The following is a 26482-nucleotide window of genomic DNA, read 5'->3' as shown; positions in this document are numbered from 1 at the left end:
GCCTTCTTTTGAGGCTGTGGCTCTGGTGTTTCAGTTGTGGCAGGAGGAGGAGGAGGAGGAGGAGGAGGAGGAGGGGGGGCTGCCTCATGTAGTTGGGTGTTTTGTGTTAGCGTGCCCTGCAGCCCCTTATGGATTGTTTCCCCAAATAGGCGCTCACAAATGAGGCGCTGCTCCCTATTCATCTGAAGAAGCCTGCTGGCTAAGTAGCAGCCATAGGATTCTTCCGCTTCGGGGGGGCTCCTTAAAAAACGGGTGGCCTCTTGCATGAGGCGCAGGGATGCGTCCTGTGTGACCATCCCCTTCCTGGCCCTTTTTTTGGGAAGGTGGAGGGGAGGCACTTGGGATTCGGTCAGGCTCCTACTGGGCCCAGCCACCTCACTTGGCCCAGCCACCTCACTTGGCCCAGCCACCTCACTGGGAGCAGCCACCTCACTGGGAGCAGCCACCTCCTGCCTGACACTGGGCCCAGCCTCCTCCAGGATGATGGTGAATCCGGCCTCCTCCAGGCTGTCCATGGGCCTGGTCTCCTCCTGCCTGCCACTTTCCCCACATTCCTCCTGGATGGACTCATCCTGTGTATAAAAAAAGGACAATAGTTTGAGTATATTTTTTTGGGTTCATCAATGACACACAGTTTGCTTCTCATGAATAGCAAATTCAATGTGAATACTTCTCTTTAATAAAAGAGTCTAATCAGACACCCTAATTATTTCAAGCAGGTACCAAACATATTTAGCCACTACTGTCAATTGATATGTATACACAATTTTGAGTGCCAAATTATTTTAGACAATTATAACATCCAGTTAACATCATTAATATTAGTACAGTATAAATATTTGTTAAAATAATTTACCTGACTCCAGATGGTCATATCTGGTTCATCCAGGATGGAAGACCCAGCTTGCTCCTCATCAGCCTCTGCTGGGGTGGAGGGAAGGGTGGAGGGAAGGGTTGAAAGTGATGGCCTGGCTTCATTCTGATCATCCAGAAAACGTAGTTGATTATAGTACCACAGCCTGGGTACATAAACATCATCTGCTGATGCTCCTGATCTCCTTGATTCCTGGATCTTCTTATGCTCCCTCTTATACATGTTCCTCAAGCCCCCAATTTTCTTGAGCAATGTCTCCATTGTTGCTTCCGGGATGGTCGCCTGGACAAAGGCCAGAAGTCTCTCCAGCGTTGACTTCCTCACATGCTTAGCATAATACTGAGGGTGTTTCACCTCCCACAAATTCCTCATCTCTCGATATTTGGAAATAAAAGATGTAAGGAACTCTGGATCCTTAAATAGGGGATTCATTATATCTGGAAAAGATGAAGTCACAAGACAAAAAACACTTTTATTATAGGTTTCGGCTAACCCCTCATCATCTTCTCCCTATGTAGGCCTCATCAATCTATCAAGCCATATAGGCCGCTTGCTACAAAGTCATGACCATAAAAACCAAAAAAAAAAAAAAATATCTAAAATTACCTTCGTTTTGTAACGTCCAGGTCCACTATCACCTACCACAGAACGTACGTACGACACGTGCGGAAGGGCCCTCTTTATACACTACGCATGTGTGAAACTCCGCCTGCGTCGCCCGCCCCTGACGTTCGAAATTAACTCATGTTCTCCGCCCCCTAATTCGACGCACAGAACGTACGTACGACACGTGCGGAAGGGCCCTCTTTATACACTACGCATGTGTGAAACTCCGCCTGCGTCGCCCGCCCCTGACGTTCGAAATTAACTCATGTTCTCCGCCCCCTAATTCGACGCACAGAACGTACGTACGACACGTGCGGAAGGGCCCTCTTTATACACTACGCATGTGTGAAACTCCGCCTGCGTCGCCCGCCCCTGACGTTCGAAATTAACTCATATTCTCCGCCCCCTAATTCGACGCACAGAACGTACGTACGACACGTGCGCAAGGCCCCTCTTTATACACTACGCATGTGTGAAACTCCGCCTGCGTCGCCCGCCCCTGACGTTCGATTTTAACTCATGTTCTCCGCCCATTTTTTGTTACGGCGCGTAGTGGAGTTAAAGAATGGCGGAGACACCTGAAATGTTGACGACCTCAGGTAGTGGAGACAGCCCGGAGGCTGGAACGTCAGCGAAATCTATGAGGCCTAGATTTAAGGCCTCTAATATGAGTTTTAAAGAGATGGTGGAGATGGTGGCCATTCTTCACAAAGACGACTATGATGTCAATTATGGGCCGTACGCACGGCCAAATTTGCGCAAGGCCAAAATAATGGCGAAGGTCGTGGAGACTTTGCAGGCATCTTTTGGGGTCCAGCGCTCCAAAGATCAACTGCGAAAAAGATGGTCTGACCTGAAACTCAGGGAGCCGGATCAATACCGACGTATCCGGAAAGTTCTTAAAAAAAGTAAGTACTTGTCGTGTTTTTCTCTTGTGTTTATTACCTTGTATACTGCTCCATGTGCTTTTCCTTCCTATCCGATTTTTTGTTCATCGTTTTAAACGATCTTTTAATAAACCTCGTTACATATCTATAGATATATATCTATATATACATATACACATATATATACATACATATATATATATACATATACATATATATATACATATATATACACATACATATATATATATACATATATATATATACATATATATACACATATATATATATATATATATATATAACTATATATATATATAACTATATATATATAACTATATATATATATATATATAACTATAGAGAGAGAGAGATATATATATATATATATATATATATTGAGAGATAGATATAGATATAGATATAGAGATATATAGAGAGAGAGAGAGAGAGAGAGAGAAATATATAGAGAGAGAGAAATATAGAGATAGGTAGATAGATAGATATAGAAATGTAAAACATTCTTTTTGAAGATTTGAAGTTATCTTAATTTTTTGGCTTTACATTTAGTTAGATATTTAGAGATTTTGTTCCAGATATAGAGAGAGATCAAAAGATTATTAACTATATTTTGAGATATTGATATCTATCTATCCGATATGTCTTTCTAATTTTAAATATTGAGGTAAAATAGGAACTCTACACAAACCACTTCATTACAAATGTTGGAAAATTACTATGTACTAAAATATCTGTGTGCTAATTAGATTAATAATTTTTTGTTTCACATAGGGGAAAAATCACTCAGCCAACAACCAGAAGACAGTCCACCCCAAGCAAAACATGATTGGGAAATAAGCCCAAGTCCCATTGAGGATGTGGAGGAAGGAGAGGTGGGCGACATGGGCACCCCACCAGGTGAGTGTCTGACACACCAGCTTACGGTAATCTATGCATGGCTGCCTTTTATTTTATGTAATTTTTCTACTCTATTTTAGGTGATCTGGTTGTGCTTGAGTCAAGCAACAGCGCCACCCCCGAGGATGTTCATGAAGTATGCGACATGGGCACCCCACCAGGTCAGTGTTTGAGACACCAGCTTTATGGTAAGGTAAACTTATGTGTGCATATTTCTAAACATATTTTTTTTTTCATTCCACTTTAGGTCCAAGTGACTATTTCACCACAGACAGTGCCCAACGGCTAATTGCTCAAATAATGGCCTGGAATGGGGAGATCGATCAAATGCGGAATCGGCTGGATCGTATGCAGCAGGAAATGAAGGACATGATTGATGTTTTGGGTCGAATCTAAATGCCCTTTTTTAAACCCCAAAACATCAATCATGTCCTTCATTTCCTGTTTTGCTGACCCCATTCTGGGCCTTCTCTTTTTTTTTTTTGGCAGAACATAAATGGCTGTTTAACCTAATGTAAAAAAGGAGGGCTGTTTCTCGTAAATACCTCAAAAATCCACAAAAAAATAAAACTTGATTTTCAAAAAAACACAAAAAAAAAAAAAAAAAAAACTTGATTTTAAAAAACCAAAAAAATTAAAAAACTTGATTTTAAAAAACCAAAAAAATTAAAAAACTTGATTTTAAAAAACCAAAAAAATTAAAAAACTTGATTTTAAAAAACCAAAAAAATTAAAAAACTTGATTTTAAAAAACCAAAAAAATTAAAAAACTTGATTTTAAAAAACCAAAAAAATTAAAAAACTTGATTTTAAAAAACCAAAAAAATTAAAAAACTTGATTTTAAAAAACCAAAAAAATTAAAAAACTTGATTTTAAAAAAACAAAAAAATTAAAAAACTTGATTTTAAAAAACCAAAAAAATTCAAAAACTTGATTTTAAAAAAACCAAAAAAAATAATATACAAACTTTATTAAAAAAAAATAATAAAAACAAAAATAACTTGATAAAAAAAAAAAACATAAACAAAAAAATTGCTTTAAAAAAAAAAAAAAACAAAACAAAACTTGATTTTCCCAAAACAAAAAAATAAGCCTGTTTGTGAAAATCAAAAAGCCAAAAATATTTTTTTGTGGATTAGGTATAAATATTTAGATATAATTATATTTTGCTACATTATTAAGATATCATTCTATTTTTGTCTATGAACATTTTATACTAAATGCAGAACTGAATGCATAACAACCATTAATAAAAACATCTCCTTATAGGAATTAAATAAATGTGTGGTTTGTTATTTCAAGGCTCAGTATCATTTTAGTTATAATTGTAAAAAAGTTGTTTACAGTGGCAATGGAGCTTATTTAGACATTTAAAATTACAATACAGTTGGCACTACAACTGCTCGACCATAACCTAGGAGACAGCCCAAAAGAAAGGCAAGCAATAAATATAATGCAAGATTTCATCAATAATTTTTTTATTGTCAAAAATTATATATCCTGGCCCATTGCAATGGCCCCCCTACCCATAAAATAATTAACATATTGCTGTCTAACTTGACGGGCACTTTGGGGGGCCAAGCCAGTATGGACAGTATCCAGGCCTGTAAGGTTGGCTTCTATTTGTCCGGCCTCAGGCCCAACTGTGCCTATATAATTTGGAGAATGCTTATTTAAAAAGTTGTGCAGAATGCAGCACGATAAAATGATAAAATTAAGTTTGTATTCCGCCAAATTAATGGCTGTTTGAAACAGGCGGAACCGGCTGGCCAGAATTCCAAACGCATTCTCAACCACTCTTCTAGCTCTGGCCAGCCGGTAATTAAAAACCCTCCTCTCCGGGGTGAGGGTTCTTTGGGGGAATGGCCTCATGAGGTGCTTGCTGAGAGCGAAGGCTTCATCGGCAATGAAGACAAAGGGGAGTCCTTCCACGTTATCCTCATCAGGTGGCAATCCCAGGCCACCACTCTGGAGACGCTGGCAGAACTCCGTCTGGGCAAATACTCCTCCATCCGACATCCGGCCATTCTTCCCCACGTCCACATATAAAAAATCATAGTGTGCCGACACCACCGCCATTAAAACAATACTGTGGAACCCCTTATAATTAAAATAATATGACCCCGAATGGGGTGGTGGCACAATGTGGACATGTTTCCCATCTATAGCCCCTCCACAATTGGGAAAGTCCCAACGGCTGGCAAAATGGGATGCCACAGTCTGCCATTCCTGTGGCGTTGAAGGAAACTGGGAAATCAAACAAGAAAACCAAAATCAATTAATTTGGAAGCTAACATTGCAAGAAAATTAGACAATTAAAAACATTATTCCCCAGCATCAGTATAACATTCAATAATTTAATTGTTCTGGAATAACTAATATGGAAAGGCACACTTATCAGATTGCTCACCCCCTCTGATGGAACATTGATTACATTTTAGGGGGTTGTGAAATCCCTAAAAAAAATTACTTTTAGGACACGCAGGAATTTAGGGACTAAAAAGGCTACAAGACTGCAGTTGTCGCACTCTGCAGGTGCAGTTGCTAACCAGCTTACAGTAAATGAGGTAATGTAAAAAGGCATTCATGTTGCAAGGAGTACACAATCACATGCAAGGGCAATTAATGAAAACACTTTGAGGCTTGCATATGATTTGATGATGGAAATCAGCAGAGCTTCTGCTCATTTACTAAAGCACTGGAACAAATGCACTTGTAGAGTGCACATGCATTTTGCAAAGTGCAACATATATTTGCTTTAGACAAATCAACACCACAGAACATTCCAGCAAATTTTAACGAGGGTGGGGGTGGGGGGGTTGTGAAATCTAGATAATTGCTCATTAGCAGCACACTATTTGGAGTGAGTTTAGGTGGGGGGGGGGGGTGGGGGGGTTGTGAAATCTAGATAATTGCTCATTAGCAGCACACTATTTGGAGTGAGTTTAGGTGGGGGGGGGGGGTGGGGGGGTTGTGAAATCTAGATAATTGCTCATTAGCAGCACACTATTTGGAGTGAGTTTAGGTGGGGGGGGGGTGGGGGGGTTGTGAAATCTAGATAATTGCTCATTAGCAGCACACTATTTGGAGTGAGTTTAGGTGGGGGGGGGGTGGGGGGGTTGTGAAATCTAGATAATTGCTCATTAGCAGCACACTATTTGGAGTGAGTTTAGGTGGGGGGGGGTGGGGGGGTTGTGAAATCTAGATAATTGCTCATTAGCAGCACACTATTTGGAGTGAGTTTAGGTGGGGGGGGGGTGGGGGGGTTGTGAAATCTAGATAATTGCTCATTAGCAGCACACTATTTGGAGTGAGTTTAGGTGGGGGGGTTGTGAAATCTAGATAATTGCTCATTAGCAGCACACTATTTGGAGTGAGTTTAGGTGGGGGGGGGTGGGGGGGTTGTGAAATCTAGATAATTGCTCATTAGCAGCACACTATTTGGAGTGAGTTTAGGTGGGGGGGGGTGGGGGGGTTGTGAAATCTAGATAATTGCTCATTAGCAGCACACTATTTGGAGTGAGTTTAGGTGGGGGGGGTGGGGGGGTTGTGAAATCTAGATAATTGCTCATTAGCAGCACACTAAATACACTCAAACAAAATACATTCCAAATGAGTAGACTAGGTGGATATGTTCCCATCACTTCATGCTGGGAAGGTTATTGAAGGAAAATATACATGCATGACAAAAAATAACAGTAAAAAATTCCAGCATGTGTGAGGATAAAAAGGGGACATTCACACTATATTGCAATGATGGTAAGTAGTGTTTGAAGCAAGAAATACATCACATTATCAAAGATTACATAAAAGAACATGTGATGCTAATAAAAGAAAAATATCTTACCTTAATATAGTCCTTCTGCAGGACCTGTATGATGGCAGAACAGGTCTCTGGGATAATGATCCCCAGAGCCTGGGGGGAGATGCCTGTCGAGAACTTAAGGTCCTGCAGGCTTCTCCCTGTGGCCAAATACCGCAAGGTAGCGACCAGCCTCTGCTCCGGAGTGATGGCTTGCCTCATGCAGGTATCCTGCCTGCTGATATAGGGGGTCAGCAAAGCCAACAAACGGTCAAAAACGGGGTCCGTCATCCGGAGAAAGTTCCTGAAATCCTCAGGATTATTCTCACGGATCTCACGGAGCAAAGGCATGTGACAGAACTGGTCACGCTGAAGCAACCAATTCTTGGTCCATGAACTCCTCCTCGCCCTGTTCATGGACTGGTCTTGGGCTGAAGAATAAACTACAGCACCAAGCACATACAATGCACGAGCTCTACGACGAGTACGTACAGGTAACATGGCTTCAAAACGGTCGGCTGGTCAGAACGCACTAAACAGAACGCACTGAAGAACAGCAAGGCCTGTGAAGAACGACCTGAAAATCAGGAACGAGCGGCCAATAAAACAAAGATTTCTCAATGCCAACTGACCAAACGCACTGAAAAGCAGATACAAACCTCACAAGCACAGACTGAACAACAGTTAAAACGAACTGAAAAATACGAGTCTCACAAGCGCGAATCGTCTCTCACCAAACTTCTACTAACACGAGATAAACACGAGATTAGCAGAAGGAGCCCAAAGGGTGTCGTACGGGCTATTGAACTTCCGTTTTATAGTCTCGTCGGACTTGGTGTACGTCACCGCGTACTAGGCTGTCGTACTTTTGTGTGGTCGTGTGTGTGCAAGTCCGTTCGTAAGAAAGTCTGCCGCAAGTCCGCCGAAGGTACGTCGGAAGTATGTCGGACAGGCTGTCGGACTTTTGTAGACGAAAAGTCCGACCGTGTGTACGCGGCATTAGACAACAAAGACCATCTTCTTTTTTTTCATATAAACTTTATTTGGTTTTATATTACATACAAAACAATCTAGTTTCATCCTCTCCCTCCATCTCTTCATATATGTTGCTACCTACTCCATCAGTTTTCTGTATATATATTTTTTAAACTATCCATTTTCCCCATGTACTAATAAATCTTTCTACCCATCCCTCCACCCTGCTACTGATATATTGCATTCTAAATATATAATCTATTCTTTCAAAGCACTCCCTTATTGTGGATTTTCCTGGATCTAACCATTTTTTTGGTATTGTTCCTTTTGCTGCGTTTAACAGAAATGGGATTAAGGTTTTCTTATGTTGCTTTTTGAGCTACTTGCTTAATGGAATAGACATGTCCATGGATCATTTAAAGCAGAGTTCCACCCAAAAATGGAACTTCCACTTTAAGTGATGATGACCCCCCTGACATGCCACATTTGGCATGTAATTTTTTTTTTTTGGGGGGGGGGGGGGCGGACAGGAAGATCACCTCTCCCCCCTCCCTCCCTGCAATCTTCTGGGACACGTCACAGGTCCCAGAAGATTTCCCGACCATTCACAGGGCACAGCGCGGCTTGCGCATGCGCAGTGCATGCCCGGCTGTGAAGCCACAGTTAGAATGTCAGTGCCTCGGAGAGGAGGGGGAGAGGAGCGAGGCTTCGTAGGCCCGCATCGCTGGACCGTGGGACAGGTGAGTGTCTGATTATTAAAAGTCAGCAGCTACACTTTTTGTAGCTGCTTACTTTTAAATGGGTGGAACTCCTCTTTAATATCTCTTTCCCGGTAATTTCCCTTATATAGTGTTGTGTCACTTGCCAAAATTCTTTTATTTTACACAGTCCCACCCTATATGGGTCATGTTACCCATCTGATTACAACCTCTCCCACATAGTGAGGATTTATCTTGTTGATATTTTTGAATCTTTTCCGGTGTCATATACCATCTCACCAAGCACTTCTAATTCATTTTGATTGTTTTGATGTTGGTCGCGTAATCATGTACAGCTCCCATCATTGTTTCCGTCTGTTGCTCATCTAATCGTGAGCCCAACTCCCGTTCTGATTTTTCAATGAATGGAGTTCTTTCCAGTCCCTCAAGGTCCGTCAATATTTTATAGATCTGAGATATTCCATGTTGTCTGTGTCTTACAAAGACGTTCCATTGGGTTTAAGTTCTCTTCTGTTCTAATTGGATGATTGTTGCAGCAAAGTGTTTCAACTGTTAGTACCTCCATTCATTGATCTTTGCCCTGGTTCACATTGATGCGATTTGGCATGCGATTTGACATGTCAAATCGCATGCCAAATCGGCAGCAATTGCCGGCAATGGCACCGATTCCCAAAAGTAGTTTCTGTACTACTTTTGGTGATTTTGAAGGGTTTGATTTCCATTGACATCTGTGCAGAAACCCACACAGATGTCTCTGAAATCGCCCCCGAAGTCGGGACTGACACTCGCACAATTTTATTCCCGCAGTCTGTGTGAACCAGGGCTTTAATTGGTCACTTTTTTGTTTTAATTTCCCTTTGTCTACTACATCTTTTAATTGTGCATTTCCTATCCAACTATAAATAAGTGTCCCTTTACCCGTTAAAAAGAAATTTGTCCTCGAAAGTGCAATTAGTGGTGAATTATGGTCCTGTCCATAGATGCGGAACAAAGCCCATTTTCAACAAGATTTGATATTGGGACATATTGAAGTAAATAATCAGGTGCCAACAACTGCAAAAAAGATTTAGTAGTTGGTCAGATCTCCATAATATAAATTCTCAGCATTCTCAACCTTGAATAATGAAGGTGCTGTGTTTCATAGGATATATAGTGCTGTGGGATAGATTGTTATTGGATTGTGTTGTCATCTGATGTATGGTGATCTGACATTATTTATAGGTTTAACATATTAAAGTATTACACGAATAATTAATTATCTTTTTATTTTTTTATTTTACAGGAATAAACAATGCCTTGTTCTAAGATTCAGATGTCATGGATGCCTTACACTTTGGGCTTCATCGTGGGCTTTCTCATAACATTCTACTGGACTAGTGAGAAATTTTACTTGGGTACACTTTTACTAATCAATTCAACACCGGATTGGAAATCAGCGACAAATTTCACTCCAAAACAAGGTAGCATACAAGTATATAACTCTCATTCTTTTCTTTCATGTAAAAAAAGAGTTTTTTAATCTATTGCTGATACAGAACCACACTCACCATTTGATGTAGCACATTTCATGAACTGCAGATTTTGTCTACAATGGTTGCAGATTGCTCCCCAAGGTGTTTTTGGTATCCTAGTAATCCCTGGTGCAAACCCACAGTATCATTGTTAGAAAGGGATTAGCAATGGCAGCCCTTATGTGTCTCGGAGGAAAGGTTTGCTTCAAATCAGGCTCTATGATTGCATGTAAGAATGTGCAAAGCTTTGATACTTAAATTATACTTATATGTGAGAGGTTTGTATTGAAAGGTCAGCTCCACACAAAAATAGAGTTTTTTGTACTCATCATGAAGTTCTGCTCTCTGAGGTTATTAAGGTCCCTTTCACATTTGTGCGACTTTTCCTGCATCTGTGGATATCAGAGACATGTCATACCCCATGATTCCCAATGATAACCATTCATATCTGTGTGACTTCAAGCCGCACCGACTTCAAAGTAGTCCCTGAACTACTTTGGTTCAACTTTGATGTGAGTTGAGGTCCATAGAACTCAAGTTTACACAGGCATTCCAGTAAAAATGGGCAACAGAGCCACCTGACCGTGGTTTTACCACCCACCGTAATTCTATCGTTAGAGCCCAACCAAGCTGTACACATGCTGTGGCCACAATGCTTTGATTCGCAGCCACGGCATTTTAAACTGCAGAGTTTGACAGGTGGCACCGCCTGTCAAACTCACCCGTTGAGAGAAATGGGGCCGCACTGCAACCCCAAGCCAAACGCCAAACACTTGTCGTGGCGTGGCCCCATAATGTAAAATTGCCATATGGTGATTTAATAAAAAAAGAAAACCAAATAGACACCAGGAGGCAGCATTAGCATCTTCTAAGCATCTGCCAGCTGCTGCTATTCCACCTTCTGAAAAGAGATCCACTGCAAATCACTTTTCAGAGGGCAGTAAGTTTAACTGTTTATATGGAACACCACTAAGTGACGGGAAATCCAACATTTTAGGGCTCTTTGAGACTTGCTGTGCCCAAGGTTGCTCTGTGAAGAGTGATTCAAGTTCTGATTTTTCTCCTCAGAGGGTATTCAAAAGGTGGTGCTATAACCCTCCTCACCAACTGTAAACCCTATAATGCCACACTACCACGCAGGATTGACATGCATTGAACGCAGTTGCACTGAAGTTGCACCCAAAATCATCAAAAGAAGTGCAGGAACTACTGTTGCAAATCGGTGCGGTGCCACAAAGTTGGCATCGCACCAATTGGAAGGGTGCCATTGCGGCAATAGGCTGCGACTTGTCATGCGATTTGACCTATCAAATCGCATAACAAGTCACTGCAATGTGAACGAGGGCTTAGAGTTGACACCAGAACAAGGCATGAGATGAAGTCATCCAATAGGGACACATGTTTCAGTGACAACTAAGGGCCCTTTCACACTTTCATGCTTCTGATGCGTTTCCAAGGACTTACAATGGAAAGTGCCTTTTTCGTGCATTTTGAGAAACGACACCAAAGATGCAGCATGCAGGACTTTTCAAAGCACAGCACACCTTCAGTTTGAACAGTTACAAACGTTTTATTGGAAATGGTTTTCATGCGCTTTTGTTGCCCTGGAAAAGTGCAGCAAAAGTGCACCAGAGTTAAAGGGGACTAAAATGTGAATTCCTCCTACTTTGGGGAGATTGCTCCTCAATTTTTGATGACAGAAGTGAAGAGAAATCTCCCCAACTGAACACGAATAGTAAAATATAAACATAAAGAACTGAAGAGTAGTTCCACGCTATGGCCCCCTAAAAAATTCTGCTGCTGCTGCTGCTTCCACTCAAACTACTACTGTGGTAGAGTTAAAGCCTAGAAAGGGAACTAAGGAGTGGATGTGGGGCTGCTTCAATGGTAATACTCTATGATATAGTGCAAAGTTCCTAATAAATCAACCCAGTGGTTGCCTGAATAAAGTGCAAATTTCAAATAACATGATTAAAAGGTATACCTCCACAAAAATAGAATACTCAATAAATGTATAAGTGCACACTGAAAACAATTGATATAGACACAATACTAACAATGCAGTGAATACATTCATATAAAGATGCACAATAGAAATGAAAGTGACAGGTGCTTAAAACATTCTCTATTTCTCCCAATTAATAGTAACGAGTCCAAGACAGACCCATCAGATATAAACATATGCTTTATGGAATTCTACTCCAATCTGTACTCATCAAGAGCAGGATACTCTGAAGAAGAGCTGTCTGGGTTCTTGGATGAAGTGGACTTTCCTACCCTGACACCGGAAGCTAGGCAGTCCCTGGATAGTCCAATCACACTAGAAGAGGTCCAAATAGCCTTGGGCTCTCTGCAACCGGGTAAAACTCTGGGAGCGGATGGTTTCCCTCCCGAGTTTTATCAGCAATATGCTAAGGAGGTGGCTCCAAGAATACACAATATGTTGGTTGAAACGCTAACGGAGGGAGTTCTCCCCCCCTCTATGGCACAAGCAATCGTAGTAGTGCCCAAACCAGGGAAAGATCCCCAACTGTGTTCATCCTATAGGCCCATTTCCCTGTTGAATTCTGATGCAAAAATTTTAACTAAAATACTCGCCAGGCGTCTCAATGAGGTAATACTGTCATTAGTGCACAAAGATCAATCGGGGTTCATGCTGGGCAAGAGCCCTGACATTAACCTCCGGAGACTGTATGCGGTCTTGGCCTCGGGGATTGGAGACGTTGACCAAGCGGTAGTGGCATCCCTAGATGCAGAAAAAGCTTTCGATTCCGTGGAATGGAAATATCTTTGGGAGGTCCTCCGCAGATTTGGATTTGGTCCCGTCTTCATCTCCTGGGTTGAGGCGGTGTACAGATCCCCGATGGCCAGGGTGCGTACTGGAGCGGTCCTCTCTCCGTCTTTCCCCCTTCGTAGGGAAACGAGGCAGGGATGCCCGTTATCCCCGGGGCTTTTTGCACTGGCGATAGAGCCCATGGCTATTCTTATTAGGTCCACCTCACAAATACAGGGTATTACTATAGGTCCACTACAGGAAAAGGTGTCATTGTATGCGGATGACACCTTGTTATACCTTAAAGACGACGGACAATCATTGACACAAGCGCTTCAGGTTATAGATAGGTGTGGGCGATATTCAGGAATATGTATTAACTGGGGGAAATCAGTATTGTTCCCAATGCACTCTGGGATTGCTCCTGTGCATTTGGACGCACAGCTATGCCGGGTATCACAGTTCAGATATCTTGGCGTAGAGATACACAGAGACCTTCGTCAGTTCATTGGCCTGAATCTGACCCCGGTGATGTCTCGAGTGACCCACCAATTTTCTTCATGGAAATCTCTTCCCCTTAGTCCAGTGGGCCGCGTAAATTTAATTAAGATGTCCATCCTGCCCAAATTCATCTATTTGGTCAGACAAACTCCTGTACCCATAACCCTTTCCTTCTTTGCTAAGTTGGACAGTTTGGTCATCTCCTTTGTATGGAATGGAAAGGCCCCTAGAATCGCAAAAACAAAATTACAACTACCGGTTACGCTGGGTGGCCTGGCACTCCCATGTTTCTTAAAATATTATTGGGCGGCAGTCCTGGTGACGTTAAAGTGGTGGCTCGCGGAGGAGCCCTCTAACCCGGCATCCGATGCGGAGGCCGCATTGCTGGGTTCCTACTCGGAACTAAGGAATCTCATACATAGAGGGCCCCGCTACAATCCCAAAATATCGGTGCCCATGAAAACGACCATTAAGGTGTGGGATACGGTGAACGCGAAACTAGAGAAACAACATACGTGGTCCCCTGTGACACCACTTTGGGGTAACCCACGGTTGAGTCATTTTCAGTCGATTCCAGATCCCGTCATATGGGCTAGATACGGCATAGTTGCCCTTGGTGATATTGTATCGCAGGGACAACTGATAACGTTTGATGATCTGAAAAGTAAAAAGGGCCTCCCAAACCGGATGTTTTTTAGATTTCTCCAGATAAGGCATGCTTTTCGCTCCCAGTTTCCCAGCCCAATAACTCTGCGGATGTCGGATTTGGAAACTGAACTTCCTGCACCTGAAGGCACTAGACTACTCTTATCTATCTATAACAAACTTACCCTGTTGGACACATCTAGAGTCTCACAACTGCTGACAACCTGGCGGCGTGACATCCCTGACCTGAGTGATGACTGGGAGGAGGGGGTGCAGCAATATCTAACTCTGACCATATCCTCTAGGGATAAATTTACCCAATTAAAATTTCTACACCGGGCTTATTACTCCCCGTCGCGTCTTGCAAAATGTATACAAATAGAACAGCCACCTGTCCTAGATGTGGCTCAGATGATGCAGATTTTTTTCATACTGTGTGGACATGTCCACAGATAGTGTTTTTTTGGAAGACAGTCCTGGATGATATTAACTCGGTGGGCAGAATCAGGGTCCCCTATAGCCCTCTCCCCCTCCTGCTGGGCATATGTGACTATCTTGAGGCCCCCAAAAGGAAAAAATTATTTGTTTTTTTACACTGCAATGTATGCCAGAAAGGCGATTCTCCTTAACTGGAATCAGCGTCAATCACCTACTAAACAGCTATGGCTCTCTCTCATAAATGCAGCCCTGCCCCTATATAAACTAGCATATATGGGAAGGAACTGTCCGAAAAAGTTTGATAGAGTCTGGGCGGGTTGGGTGGAGGCCAAACACCTGACTATTCCATAGATAAACTAAGTACTATAACTTACACTCTTGGCTGTCCAAGCATTCCTGCTTTAGGTAATTTTGCCCCGGACAAGGCCTCCCCACTACGAGGTTAATATATAACTATGCTTGGAGGACCCCTGCGGTGCCTTCCTACATGGGCCTCCCCCCCCCCACCCTTCCTCCCCCCACACGGGGGCTTTTATAGCAACCTTGATTTGAAGTTTTACAACTCTACTTTGACCATTTACTGTGCGGTTGAAATATATTATTTGCAATGTACTAGTCGATTTGATATGGTATGGAAAATCCTTGTACATTATCTGTCTTGAGCTAATGTAACTTGTTTTGTATTCTGTTTGTTTGAGATAAATAAATAAACTTTATGTTAAAAAAAAAAAAAAAATAGTAACGAGTCCAAAGTTTATAAGTCCATAATAAATTGCTATTTAGTGCTTCAATATCTGTGTATTTTTCTTATAAGGACATGTGGTGTGCCAACTCCACTCATGCTCCCTCTTGTTAACTGCACTCACCAGAAGCAGTCTCATGCACATGGTAAAATGACAAAAACGAACCTCATAGTGTAATTCTGTCAGATGATTTTTTATAAAATGGTTAAAAAAACTATGGTAAAAGCAGCAATACACGCAGAAATCAGGGACACAATGCACTCCGCATCGCTGCTCCTGATGATATCACTCTGACAAAACGCGTAGGGCGGAGCTTACAGCATCATTGTGTCACTTCCACTTCTGGTCCATGGAGTGCATCGTGTCCCGGACTTCCTGATTTGTGCTTTACTGCTTTTACCATGGATTTTTAACCATTTTATAATTAATTATCTTACAGAATTACACTTTGGGGTTTGTTTTTGTAATTTTACCATGTGCATGAGACCACTAGCTAAGAGGACTAAAATGTGACTATACATGTTGATGGCACAAGAGAGTTCTGAGGTAAAACTCTCAGCAATTTCCCAGACCCAGGGAGCCACAGGTGGTGCATATAGCCAGTTATAGAAGTTCATCACTGTACGCCAGTGGCGGTGCGTCCATAAGGGCGCACGGGTGCCACCCCCTCTCTCCTGCCACCCCCTCTAGCACCAATAGGTAGAGTCATGCATTGCATGACTCTATCTATGGCTGCCGCTGCCACCCCCTATTCAGATGCCCGGCCCCTTTTTGGGCGCAGGGAGCCTGAATTACAGCAGCGGGGGTGGTTTTGAAGCACCTGATTGGAGCCATAGGCTCTAATCGGCTTCAAAAAAGGTGACCAGCTCGCAGGTCACTCAGCAGTGTTAGAAAAGCGAATGGATATTCGATTTCCTAACACTAAACCGCTTCTCCACCAATCAGGTGCTCGGATCTGTTACCCGTCACCTGATTGGCTGAAACGACAGGCATTGTGATTGGACGCCAGGCATCCAATCATAGCAGAGGACGGGAAGAAAGGATGGGAGAAGACATCGAGAAGCTGTCCCACCAAGACAGGTAAGTGCAGACGGCGGGCCAGCTGGGGGCACACTGGCAGCATTTGATATAGCACAGTGGCTGCGTTTGATGGGGCACAGTGGGAGCAATTGATGGGCACAGTAGCGGCAATTGATGGGCACAACTGGCTGCATATGATGGGCACACGTGGCTGCAAATGATGGGCACAAGTGGCTGCATATGATGGGCACAAGTGGCTGCATATGATGGGCACAAGTGGCTGCATATGACGGCACAAGTGGCTGCATATGACGGGCACAAGTGGCTGCATATGACGGGCACAAGTGGCTGCATATGACGGGCACAAGTGGCTGCATTTGACGGGCACAAGTGGCTGCATTTGACGGGCACAAGTGGCTGTATAAGATGGGCACAAGTGGCTGTATAAGATGGGCACAAGTGGCTGTATAAGATGGGCACAAGTGGCTGTATAAGATGGGCACAAGTAGCTGCATTTGATGGGCACAAGTGGCTGTATAAGATGGGCACAAGTGGCTGCATAAGATGGGCACAAGTGGCTGCATAAGATGGGCACAAGTGGCTGCATATGATGGGCACAGTGGCTGCATATGATGGGCACAGTGGCTGCAATTGATGGGCACAGTGAGGCTGCAATTGATGGGCACAGTGAGGCTGCAATTGATGGGAGGGGGGTGTTTCAGTATTTTTCAGTTTGTTTGTGCCCCCCAAAAAATTTGGAGCACCAGCTGCCACTGCTGTATGTGCTTGTACCAGCATAAACTCTGATGCTCTTTGTATTGATGTTTACCTGCGTATAACGTATGTCCCAAACATGTACGTTTTACATTCAGGGAAATACAGAATATCATATGCGAGGGTAAATTTCTTACTGTAATGGTCTAGTGACTGACACAGTGACTATTAATGCAGCATTTCTTGCCCATGGTAGGTACTGTAGAATGGGGAAAAAAAATGGTAGGTACTGTTTCCTAGAAATGTTATCTCTCATTATACTTTGGTGAACCTCTGGTCTTTGACTACTGAAATTACCGGTATTTCCAGAAAAAGAAAACAGGGCTAGACTAGGGTGTAGGTTAGAAAAAGTTTTACAGGGATTTTAATAATTTTGTACTCAGCCTAAACTGAAAACTAGCTTTGGATTCACTTTAAGGTCAGTAATAGATTTAATCCAAGTACAGTTCACCCACAAAGATGACTGTAATGGACAACTATACTCAGCAGCTAACCTCCTTATACTCATACCCTGACTAATGCGTGGCTGCTTAGGAGCGCATGTAGTGTCTAAGAGCATAAATAACATAAGCAAATTGAACCAAAAGACTGCTGAAGGATGGCGCCAACAGGTGGGTGTTTTTATACTTGCTAACAAGTTCTTGCATTTGAATATTACAGATAGCAGCGTGAGTGAAGAGCTTTCACATAAAATACGAGTGTTGTGTTGGGTCATGACAGCACCAGATCATTTACAGACTAAAGCTATTCACCTGAAGAACTCCTGGACTCGTCACTGTAATAAGATTTTATTCATGAGCTCCACTGCCGATAAGATCTTCCCCACTATTGGTCTGGACACCCAAGAAGGAAGGGATCATCTCTACTGGAAGACCATCCGTGCCTTCCAGTATATATACGAACATCACTTCCATGAAGCTGACTGGTTTTTGAAGGCAGACGATGACACTTACATTGTGGTGGACAATTTACGATATATGCTTTCAAATTATACACCGGACCAACCAATATATTTTGGCAAACGTTTCAAACCTTTTGTCAAGCAGGGCTACATGAGCGGTGGAGCTGGTTATGTACTCAGCAAGGAGTCTTTGCAGCGCTTTATAGAGGGGTTTCGCAAAGGGGTCTGCTCTCACAAGTCCTCTGTGGAGGATCTGGAACTGGGCCAGTGTATGGAGAATATGGGGGTTATAGCTGGAGATACCAGAGACAGTGAAAAAAGAGAGCGTTTCCACCCATTCATACCTGAACATCATTTGACTGGCCATTTTCCTGAGGATACTGTCTACTATTATTACTCTTATTACCCTATCATAGAGGTGAGTTCAGCACTGCTGGTGAATATAAACATATTTTTTTCTTTGTTAGGTTATGGTATATGAACTATTGGATTTTGACAATTGTAAATTGACTATTTTTTATATGGTATTTCTATTGTTATGCAAGTAATCTAAATGCCAGATCTGATTATTAAATACAAACTATAAACACTAGCTACTAGTGTTTTGTTAGTGTATCTAAATATGATAGTACATCTTATACTTCCCTCCCTCCTAGACTAGAAATGGAAAGGCCTGGAAACAAAACTGAAAAAAATTGGGGAACATTGTTTTTTCCTAAGCTGTTTTTTTTTCCTGGAAAAATTGAAATGAAAAAAAAAAAAAGTGGAATATGTTCATTTACAAAGGTAAATACTATATCCATGACATAGAATCCAAACTATATAATATGATGACCATAATGAAAGATTTCTGAGACTTTATGTAAAGTCTTAAATTATTGCAAGTTCTCCCAGCTAAAGAAAATCCTGGAAAACAGCTCAAGTACCACTATACTTCTCAATGCAGTTATCAAACAAGAGAAATATGGATTTCTGCCACTAAGGTGCACTGCAGGGAAAGGCCTGTTCAGTTCAGTTTGCCTGTGGGCTCCATCTTGTACCTCCTACAGATGGATGATTGTTGGGCTACAGTAGAGGGTAATTTCTGTCCTCTCAGACCTTAATTGACTGGTAAAAGGGTATATTTGTATGACAAATTAGTTAATCTTTATGTAGCACCCTATAGGATGAGTCATCCAGCCCTGACCCCCAGTAAACCCTGACCCAATTAAGACTCAGGGATTTACAGCATGAGTCAAAGTAAATTTTCCTACACTGCCACTACTAGTAGCACAAAAAAGTGTCATTTGTGACTGTTATAAGTGGTAGGGCAGTTAGTGGTAGGCCCCTTTAGGTCTAGAGTACCCCCCTAACCCCCCCCCGTAATAAAGGTTTAACCCCTTGATCACCCCCAGTTAACCCCTTCTTCGCTTGTGGCAAGTGTCACTAAGCAATCTTTTTTCTGATCGCCGTATTAGTGTCACAGGTCAAAAATACAAAATATTTTACAGCGCACACATACAAGAATGACATTTCCTGCAGGGCTAGTTAAAAACACCTGAACACCTGAACATATTCAAAAAATACGGGGGTTTGGTCACACTATATGGTCATATAGTGCTAAGCCCACTTACTGCGACAAAGTACCCCGAATTAGTGGGTCCTACACTAGTAATAGAATGGAAGATCCTCTGTCTCAACCATGGGAGCTGAACTCCTCTATGTGGGAGAACTGAAAGGGATACATCCTAATCACTGGTGGCCACTAAATAGGAGGTAATGAGGAGGGGGAGGGGTGCTCCAGCCCAAAAACCTGGTCAGGGCCTATTACAACATACAAGAACATATTTGGGGGGCACACCATACAATGCATTTCAATTCAAGATGGTGCTGCTGTAAGACCTATAAACAGTACAAAATATTTTACAGCGCACACATACAAGAATGACATTTCCTGCAGGGCTAGTTAAAAACACCTGAACACCTGAACATATTCAAAAAATACGGGGGTTTGGTCACACTATATGGTCATATAGTGCTAAGCCCACTTACTGCGACAAAGTACCCCGAATTAGACCCACCCAGGTGTTTTTAACTAGCCCTGCAGGAAATGTCATTCTTGTATGTGTGCGCTGTAAAATATTTTGTACTGTTTATAGGTCTTACAGCAGCACCATCTTGAATTTAAATGCATTGTATGGTGTGCCCCCCAAATATGTTCTTGTATGTTAGTGTCACAGGTGACGCTAGTTAGCAAGGTAAGTATCTAGGTTCACCGTCAGCTTTTTATAGCGTCAGGTACCCCCATATACTACCTAATAAAGGTTTTAACCCCCTGATTGCCCCCTAGTAAACCCTTTCACCAGTGATCACCATATAACTCTTGCGGGTGACGCTGGTTAGTTAGTTTGTTTTTTATACCCGCCGTTTATTACCCAATAAAGGTTTAACCCCCTGATCGCCCGGCGGGTGATCTGAGTTCTGCACATTTTCCTCCTGAAATGTCTCCATATAAGAGCCTGATTGCTGCTGAATAGCCATCTGGAAAACTACTTTGAGAGTGAGGATTCCTTCCAGTGTAAGGCCGTTTCCTCACATTCTTTTGGCCTAAATTAAAAAGGAAGAGCAAAATTAGGAATAGTATGTGCAGAGAGCAGTTACCCATAGCAACCAATGAGATTTCAGTTTATGCAAGTCTAATTGAGCAGCAGTTCTAACTGCTTGCTATAAATTGCTGATTGCTCTTGCCTTTTTTTTTCTCTTTTTTAAATTTCTATTGTTGACTTAGGATGTCTCAATCTAAACTAATTTCTCAATATTGTATTTCCCAGGGTCCCCAATGCTGCTCAGACTTGGCCATATCTTATCATTATATGAATGCAGAACTCATACACACTTTGGAATATTTCACCTACCACCTGAGAGGGTATGGATACCAGTACCGTTATCAGCCATCACTACCAGAAAAGACGACTTCAGTGTTATAGTTCGAATGTGACTGAAGCAGGAAATATTTCTTTAACATGTTCAACTACAAAGAAATGAAAAACTAATATTTCTCTTTACTATCCCCCCAATTGATGTAAACTGGTCGTCTGATATACAGTACTATACAGGGTCACGTGATGGCACTAAGACTTCCTGGTGCCCAATACGTGCCCCACCAGCACCCTGCATGGGGCCTACAACGTCTTTGGCTGTGCCAGCCTCCTGAAGCACTGGCGTTTCGGACACCAGGAAGAGAAAGAGAAACAAACCCCACCAACTGTGTTTTTATTTTTTTCTCAGTGATCTGTCCATTTTTTTTTCTTGCACAGTGCACTTCCCATGGTGTGGGACTAACAGCTGAAGTGCGGACTACACAGGACTTCAGTCCCTCCCTGCTCATGAAAAGGAGTGCTGAAATAAAACAAAAAAGTGAATTAATTTATTAATGTTAAAAAATAATTACTGTTTATGGCAAACATCTGTTTAAATTAACCCCTTAAGGACCGAGCTTCTTTCTGAGATTTGTTTGCAAGTTAAAAACATTTTTTTTTTGCTAGAAAATTACTTAGAACCCCCAAACATTATAAATTTTTTTTTCTAACACCCTAGAGAATAAAATGGCGGTCGTTGCAATACTTTCTGTCACACCGTATTTGCGCAGTGGTCTTACAAGCGCACTTCTTTTGAAAAAAAAATACATTTTTTTGAATTAAAAAATAAGACAACAGTAAAGTTAGCCCAATTTTTTTATATTGTGAAAGATAAAGTTACACCGAGTAAATTGATACTCAAAATGTCCCGCTCGTGGAATGGCGACAAACTTTTGCCTTTAAAAATCTCCATAGGCGACGGTTAAAAAATTCTACAGGTTGCATGTTTTAAGTTACAGAGGAGGTCCAGGGCTAGAATTATTGCTCTCGCTCTACCGATACCTCACATGTGTGGTTTGAACACCGTTTTCATATGCAGACGCTACTCACGTATGCGTTCGCTTCTGAGCTCGTCGGGACAGGGCGCGTTTAAAAAAAAAAATGTTTTTTCTTATTTATTTTACCTTTTTTTTTTTTTTTTATACCTTTTTTATTTTTTTTTAAATTTGTCACTTTTATTCCTATTGCAAAGAATGTAAACATCCCTTGTAGTAGAAAAAAGCATGACCGGACCTCTTAAATATGAGATCTGGGGTCAAAAAGACCTGAGATCTCATATTTAGACTAAAATGCAATAAAAAAAAAATTGTCATTTAAAAAAATTATTTAAAAAAAATGGCCCTTTAAGAGCTGTGGGCGGGGGGGCGTGGCCTAGCGCGGCATGTGAACAGACCTGTTCACCGGAGCTCCCGCTGTTGATCCTTCCCTCGCTTCTCCCGGCGCCCAAAAACCGCATTGACCGTTGCCCACAGCCTCCCTGTCACTCCAGGACACAGATACAGCAGCAGATTGGGGCATGATGACCCGAGGGAACCGCGGAGAACCCGCGGCCTCGGCCGCTCCGGACTTCCAAGATGGCGCCTGGACATCTCAGCCGCAGAGAACGCCACAAGGCCAGGACAAGAAGACAGAGCAGGGGGGTAAGTCACAGAAACCCCCTAAGACCAAAGACCAATCCAGGGATATGCTATATTATGCACAGAAGCTGGCAGGCTCTGCAGATTCCACACAGAACAGCACACAGCTCCCTGCAGTGTCCATGGAGCAGGCAGGCAGGGGGAACACTGACAGGCCGGAAGATACTGACAATATGGAGTCTGTCCCTGATCCCATGCCAGGCCTGTTTGATATGCAGGTGGAGGACACCCCTCAACCTACACTCAGTGAAATACTTCATGCGGTCCACAGATGTACTGCCTCAGTGAATGATCTTAAGGAAAAATTTGGGGGGTTGAAGGAGACTGTCTCTCTCCTCCGCCAGGACATTCAAAATATCAGGGAGAGAACCACGGCAGTGGAGGGGAGGGTAAGTGACATAGAAGACCAGATGCCCCACCTGAACAGAGATGTAAGGGGGGCCGCACAACATGCGCACCAGGCCTTTGAAAAGACTGACGATATCGAGAACCGCCTGAGACGCAACAACGTTCGTATAGTGGGGCTCCCAGAGAAGGTAGAGGGCAAGGTCCCCACGGTGTTCGTTGAAGGATGGTTACAGGAAATATTCGGCAAAGAGGCCTTCTCCCCCCTCTATGCGGTGGAGCGGGGCATCATGTACCACCAAGACCTCTCCCACCTGGTAACCCCCCCAGAGCGATGCTGGCCAGGCTCCTTAACTATCGGGACCGTTAAGTGGTGCTAAGTCTAGCCAGAGAAAAGGGGGCTGTGCAGTTTAACGGTACCAAAATATCTTTCTATCCCGACTTCTCAGCTGAAGTGCAGCGCAGAAGATCCAAGTTTGCAGATGTCAAAAAACGGCTGCAACGATTACAACTTAAGTATGTGATGCTATTCCCCGCCAAGCTGCGAATTACAGCCGGAGACCAGAATCACTTCTTCGAAAACGCACAAGATGCTGCAAGATGGCTGGACCAGAACGAACAAGACCTACGTCGCCGCAGACGCGAAAATGAGGAAGGATGACTTCACTTAACCCACTTATTGCATGCATTAAGGGTGCCCACATTCTACCATTGTTAATGCTCCTTATACAGAGGACCTTACCTTAACACCAAGTAAAAGCGATTGGATACCAATTTTATGAGCTCTTTACAATCGTTGTTTAACCAATCAGGTGGATTGCGATTGCGCTCCACTCCTGCACTCAACAAGTTGCCACTGTTAATATAGCTTGAGTTTTTGTGCCCCGTTGGCATGGTTAGGGCCTACAGAGCCCCGCAATATTTGATACCCCTCCGCTCGGCACCGCCAGCGGGAGTTGTTTTGCAAGATCTATTGTACCTCTGGTTCTACTGCTTGGTTCGCTTTATTCTGCAACTGAGTTTACATATCTTTTGTGAAAATTTGATGCTTCTCCACTGCATGAACTGCCTCATCAACCTGTCCCGCGTTCCACACGGCCGGTTGGCCATGTCAGCTTGCACATGGACTGCAGCTTGGAAGTCCCCGGGTGCATCACCCAGTGATACAGGACAGGGATATATTATTCTTATAAGAAATGGTCTAAATTTTCGCAATGTCTGATACACCCATAGTGTCCTGAAACGTCCGGGGAGTGAATGATCCGTTAAAAAGATCTATGATTTCAACTGGACTGCGAAAGTTCCACCCGGCCATAATCGGCTTGCAGGAAACCCACCTGCAGGTCAATACGGTCAGCTTTTTACAATACGCCTGGGTGGGTAAAGCTTATCACTCCACTTACTCTGCTTTTTCACGCAGAGTGAGTGTATTGATACATAAAGCCCTAGTATACCAGGAACTGGACTCCCTGATAGACATATCTGGAAGATTTGTGTTTTTGTATTGTAAACTGTATACAATCACTCTCCATTAGTTTTATGGCTAGCTACCCGACCCCCTAGTAACTTACCCAGAGCCCCATGGAAGTTAAATGCTTTCTGGTTAAAGCTTTTCACTTCACAGGAAAGAATAGCCTCTCAGATCCGGGCTTTTTTTAAAGCGCACCGACAGTTAACTGATGTTCATTTGAAATGGGAAACCTTTAAAGCACACTTGAGAGGGACTTTTATTCAGGAAATACAGCAGATCAAACACAACTCCTCGGTCCTGTTAGAACAGGCAGGGGACTTGGTGAGGCAATTAGAATTAACCTAACCCTACTGACTCCGCTAGGGAGGCATGGATGTCGGCCCAGGATTCCTTGGACCGGCTGAGATCCTCCACTGCGGAGCGAAAGAGGCTCTTTATGAAGCTGGCGTTCTACGAGGAGGGGGAAAAGACGGGCCGCCTACTTGCTAAAATTGCACGATCTCAACAGCAGTCACCGGCCATTGGAGCTATTCGTGCTGCCATTGGGAAAGTAGTTAATTCTCCGGAGGTCGTTATTTCCGAGCTGGCATCCTTCTACGGTGACCTGTATAGACCGAGGAATGCTTACTCGGATGCAGATCTAACCGCGTATATCTCAAAAGTTGATTTACCTTCTTTGTCAGCAGCGGCTCAAAAACAGTTGGATGCTCCTATAACTTTGGAGGAGCTTCAGACGGCAGCCTGCTCTTTTCCCATGTGTAAGGCACCGGGTGAGGATGGCCTCCCCATGAAGGTATTTAGTCAATATGGTGAACAGATGCTTCCTGAACTGCTAAAGGTTTTTAATGCTTGCCTGGAAGCAGGTAGACTCCCTGAATCTATGGCAAAAGCGAATGTAATTCTACTGCTTAAACAGGGGAAGGATCCGGTTGACCCCAGCTCCTACAGACCTATTTCGTTACTCCAGAGTGACGTAAAGATCCTAGCCAAGGTCTTGGCGCTTCGGGTCAATGGGATCATCTCCTCCATTATACACCAGGATCAGGCTGGCTTCATGCCGCAAAATTCCACGGCCACAAATCTTAGGAGACTGTTCCTAAACATGCAAATGCAAGCAGATAACGGGGGTCAAAGGGCACTGCTGTCTCTCGACGCCAATAAAGCCTTTGACAGCGTCAGCTGGAGATATCTGTGGGCAGTATTGGGAAAATTTGGCTTTGGAGAACGCTTTATAGCTTGGGTTAAGTTACTGTATGCATCCCCTTAGGCCAATATTAGAATGGCGGACAGAGTTTCACAAGCCTTCGTCCTGGGCAGGAGGACAAGGCAAGGTTGCCCTCTGTCCCCGCTGCTCTTTGCGATCGCAATAGAGACACTAGCAGCCCTGATAAGAGACAGTGCCCAGATACAGGGGTTCCAATATGGAAGTCTGCATGAAAAAATAATGTTGTACGCGGACGACATGTTACTCTTTCTGAGGGACACAAGTCACTCACTATTAGAGGTGATGTCTATAATTAAACTGTTTGGTCACTACTCCGGGTTAACCATAAACTGGTCCAAGTCAGCCCTGATGGTGTTGGACGGAGATCATGGGGTTGCGCTTCCTGACCATTGCCCCATCCCTCTGGTCACTAGTTTCAAATATCTGGGCATACAAGTAGCACCCAGGATTGGAGACTACTGTTCCTTAAATATCTATCCCTTGCTGTCCCGTTTTCGAGACAAAATAAACACTTGGAACAACTTGAAGATGTCCTTAGCAGGCAAGGCCAACTTAATTAAAATGATCTTAATGCCACAGTTGCTATACTTCCTACACAATACACCGGTTGTAATTCCTCTTAAAATTTTCAGAATAGTAAACACACTCTTTCGTCGATTACTATGGAATAACAAACACCCCAGAATTAAGCTAGAACAGCTACAGCAGTCGAAGGACAACGGGGGGTTGGCGGTTCCCAACCCCTGGTTGTACTATATATAGCGTCCCAATTGCAACAGCTGGTCAGCTCCATGACTCCAGAGCCAAAGGGCTCGGCGG

At 43.1% G+C, this 26482-nt stretch overlaps 2 protein-coding genes across 2 annotated transcripts in view; both read left to right on the top strand.

Moving 5' to 3' along the window:
- Window positions 1-21493, top strand: part of LOC141127386 (glycoprotein-N-acetylgalactosamine 3-beta-galactosyltransferase 1-like) — a 119591-nt gene extending 98098 nt beyond the window's left edge. The window contains exons 2-4 of the mRNA XM_073613749.1: window positions 10065-10242; window positions 17848-18506; window positions 20899-21493. Of these exons, the coding sequence (XP_073469850.1) occupies window positions 10074-10242; window positions 17848-18506; window positions 20899-21054 (984 nt within the window). The 5' untranslated portion in view covers window positions 10065-10073 and the 3' untranslated portion in view covers window positions 21055-21493. The remainder of the gene's footprint in view (window positions 1-10064; window positions 10243-17847; window positions 18507-20898) is intronic.
- Window positions 10117-26482, top strand: part of LOC141127385 (glycoprotein-N-acetylgalactosamine 3-beta-galactosyltransferase 1-like) — a 145161-nt gene continuing 128795 nt past the window's right edge. The window contains exon 1 of the mRNA XM_073613747.1: window positions 10117-10242. The gene's annotated coding sequence lies outside the window, so the exon portion shown is untranslated. The remainder of the gene's footprint in view (window positions 10243-26482) is intronic.

The sequence above is a fragment of the Aquarana catesbeiana genome, linkage group LG02 (assembly GCF_042186555.1).
Source record: "Aquarana catesbeiana isolate 2022-GZ linkage group LG02, ASM4218655v1, whole genome shotgun sequence".
Classification (NCBI taxonomy): domain Eukaryota; kingdom Metazoa; phylum Chordata; class Amphibia; order Anura; family Ranidae; genus Aquarana; species Aquarana catesbeiana.
The sequence above is the reverse complement of the archived record's forward strand: the minus strand, read 5'-3'. Positions and strand labels throughout refer to the sequence as shown.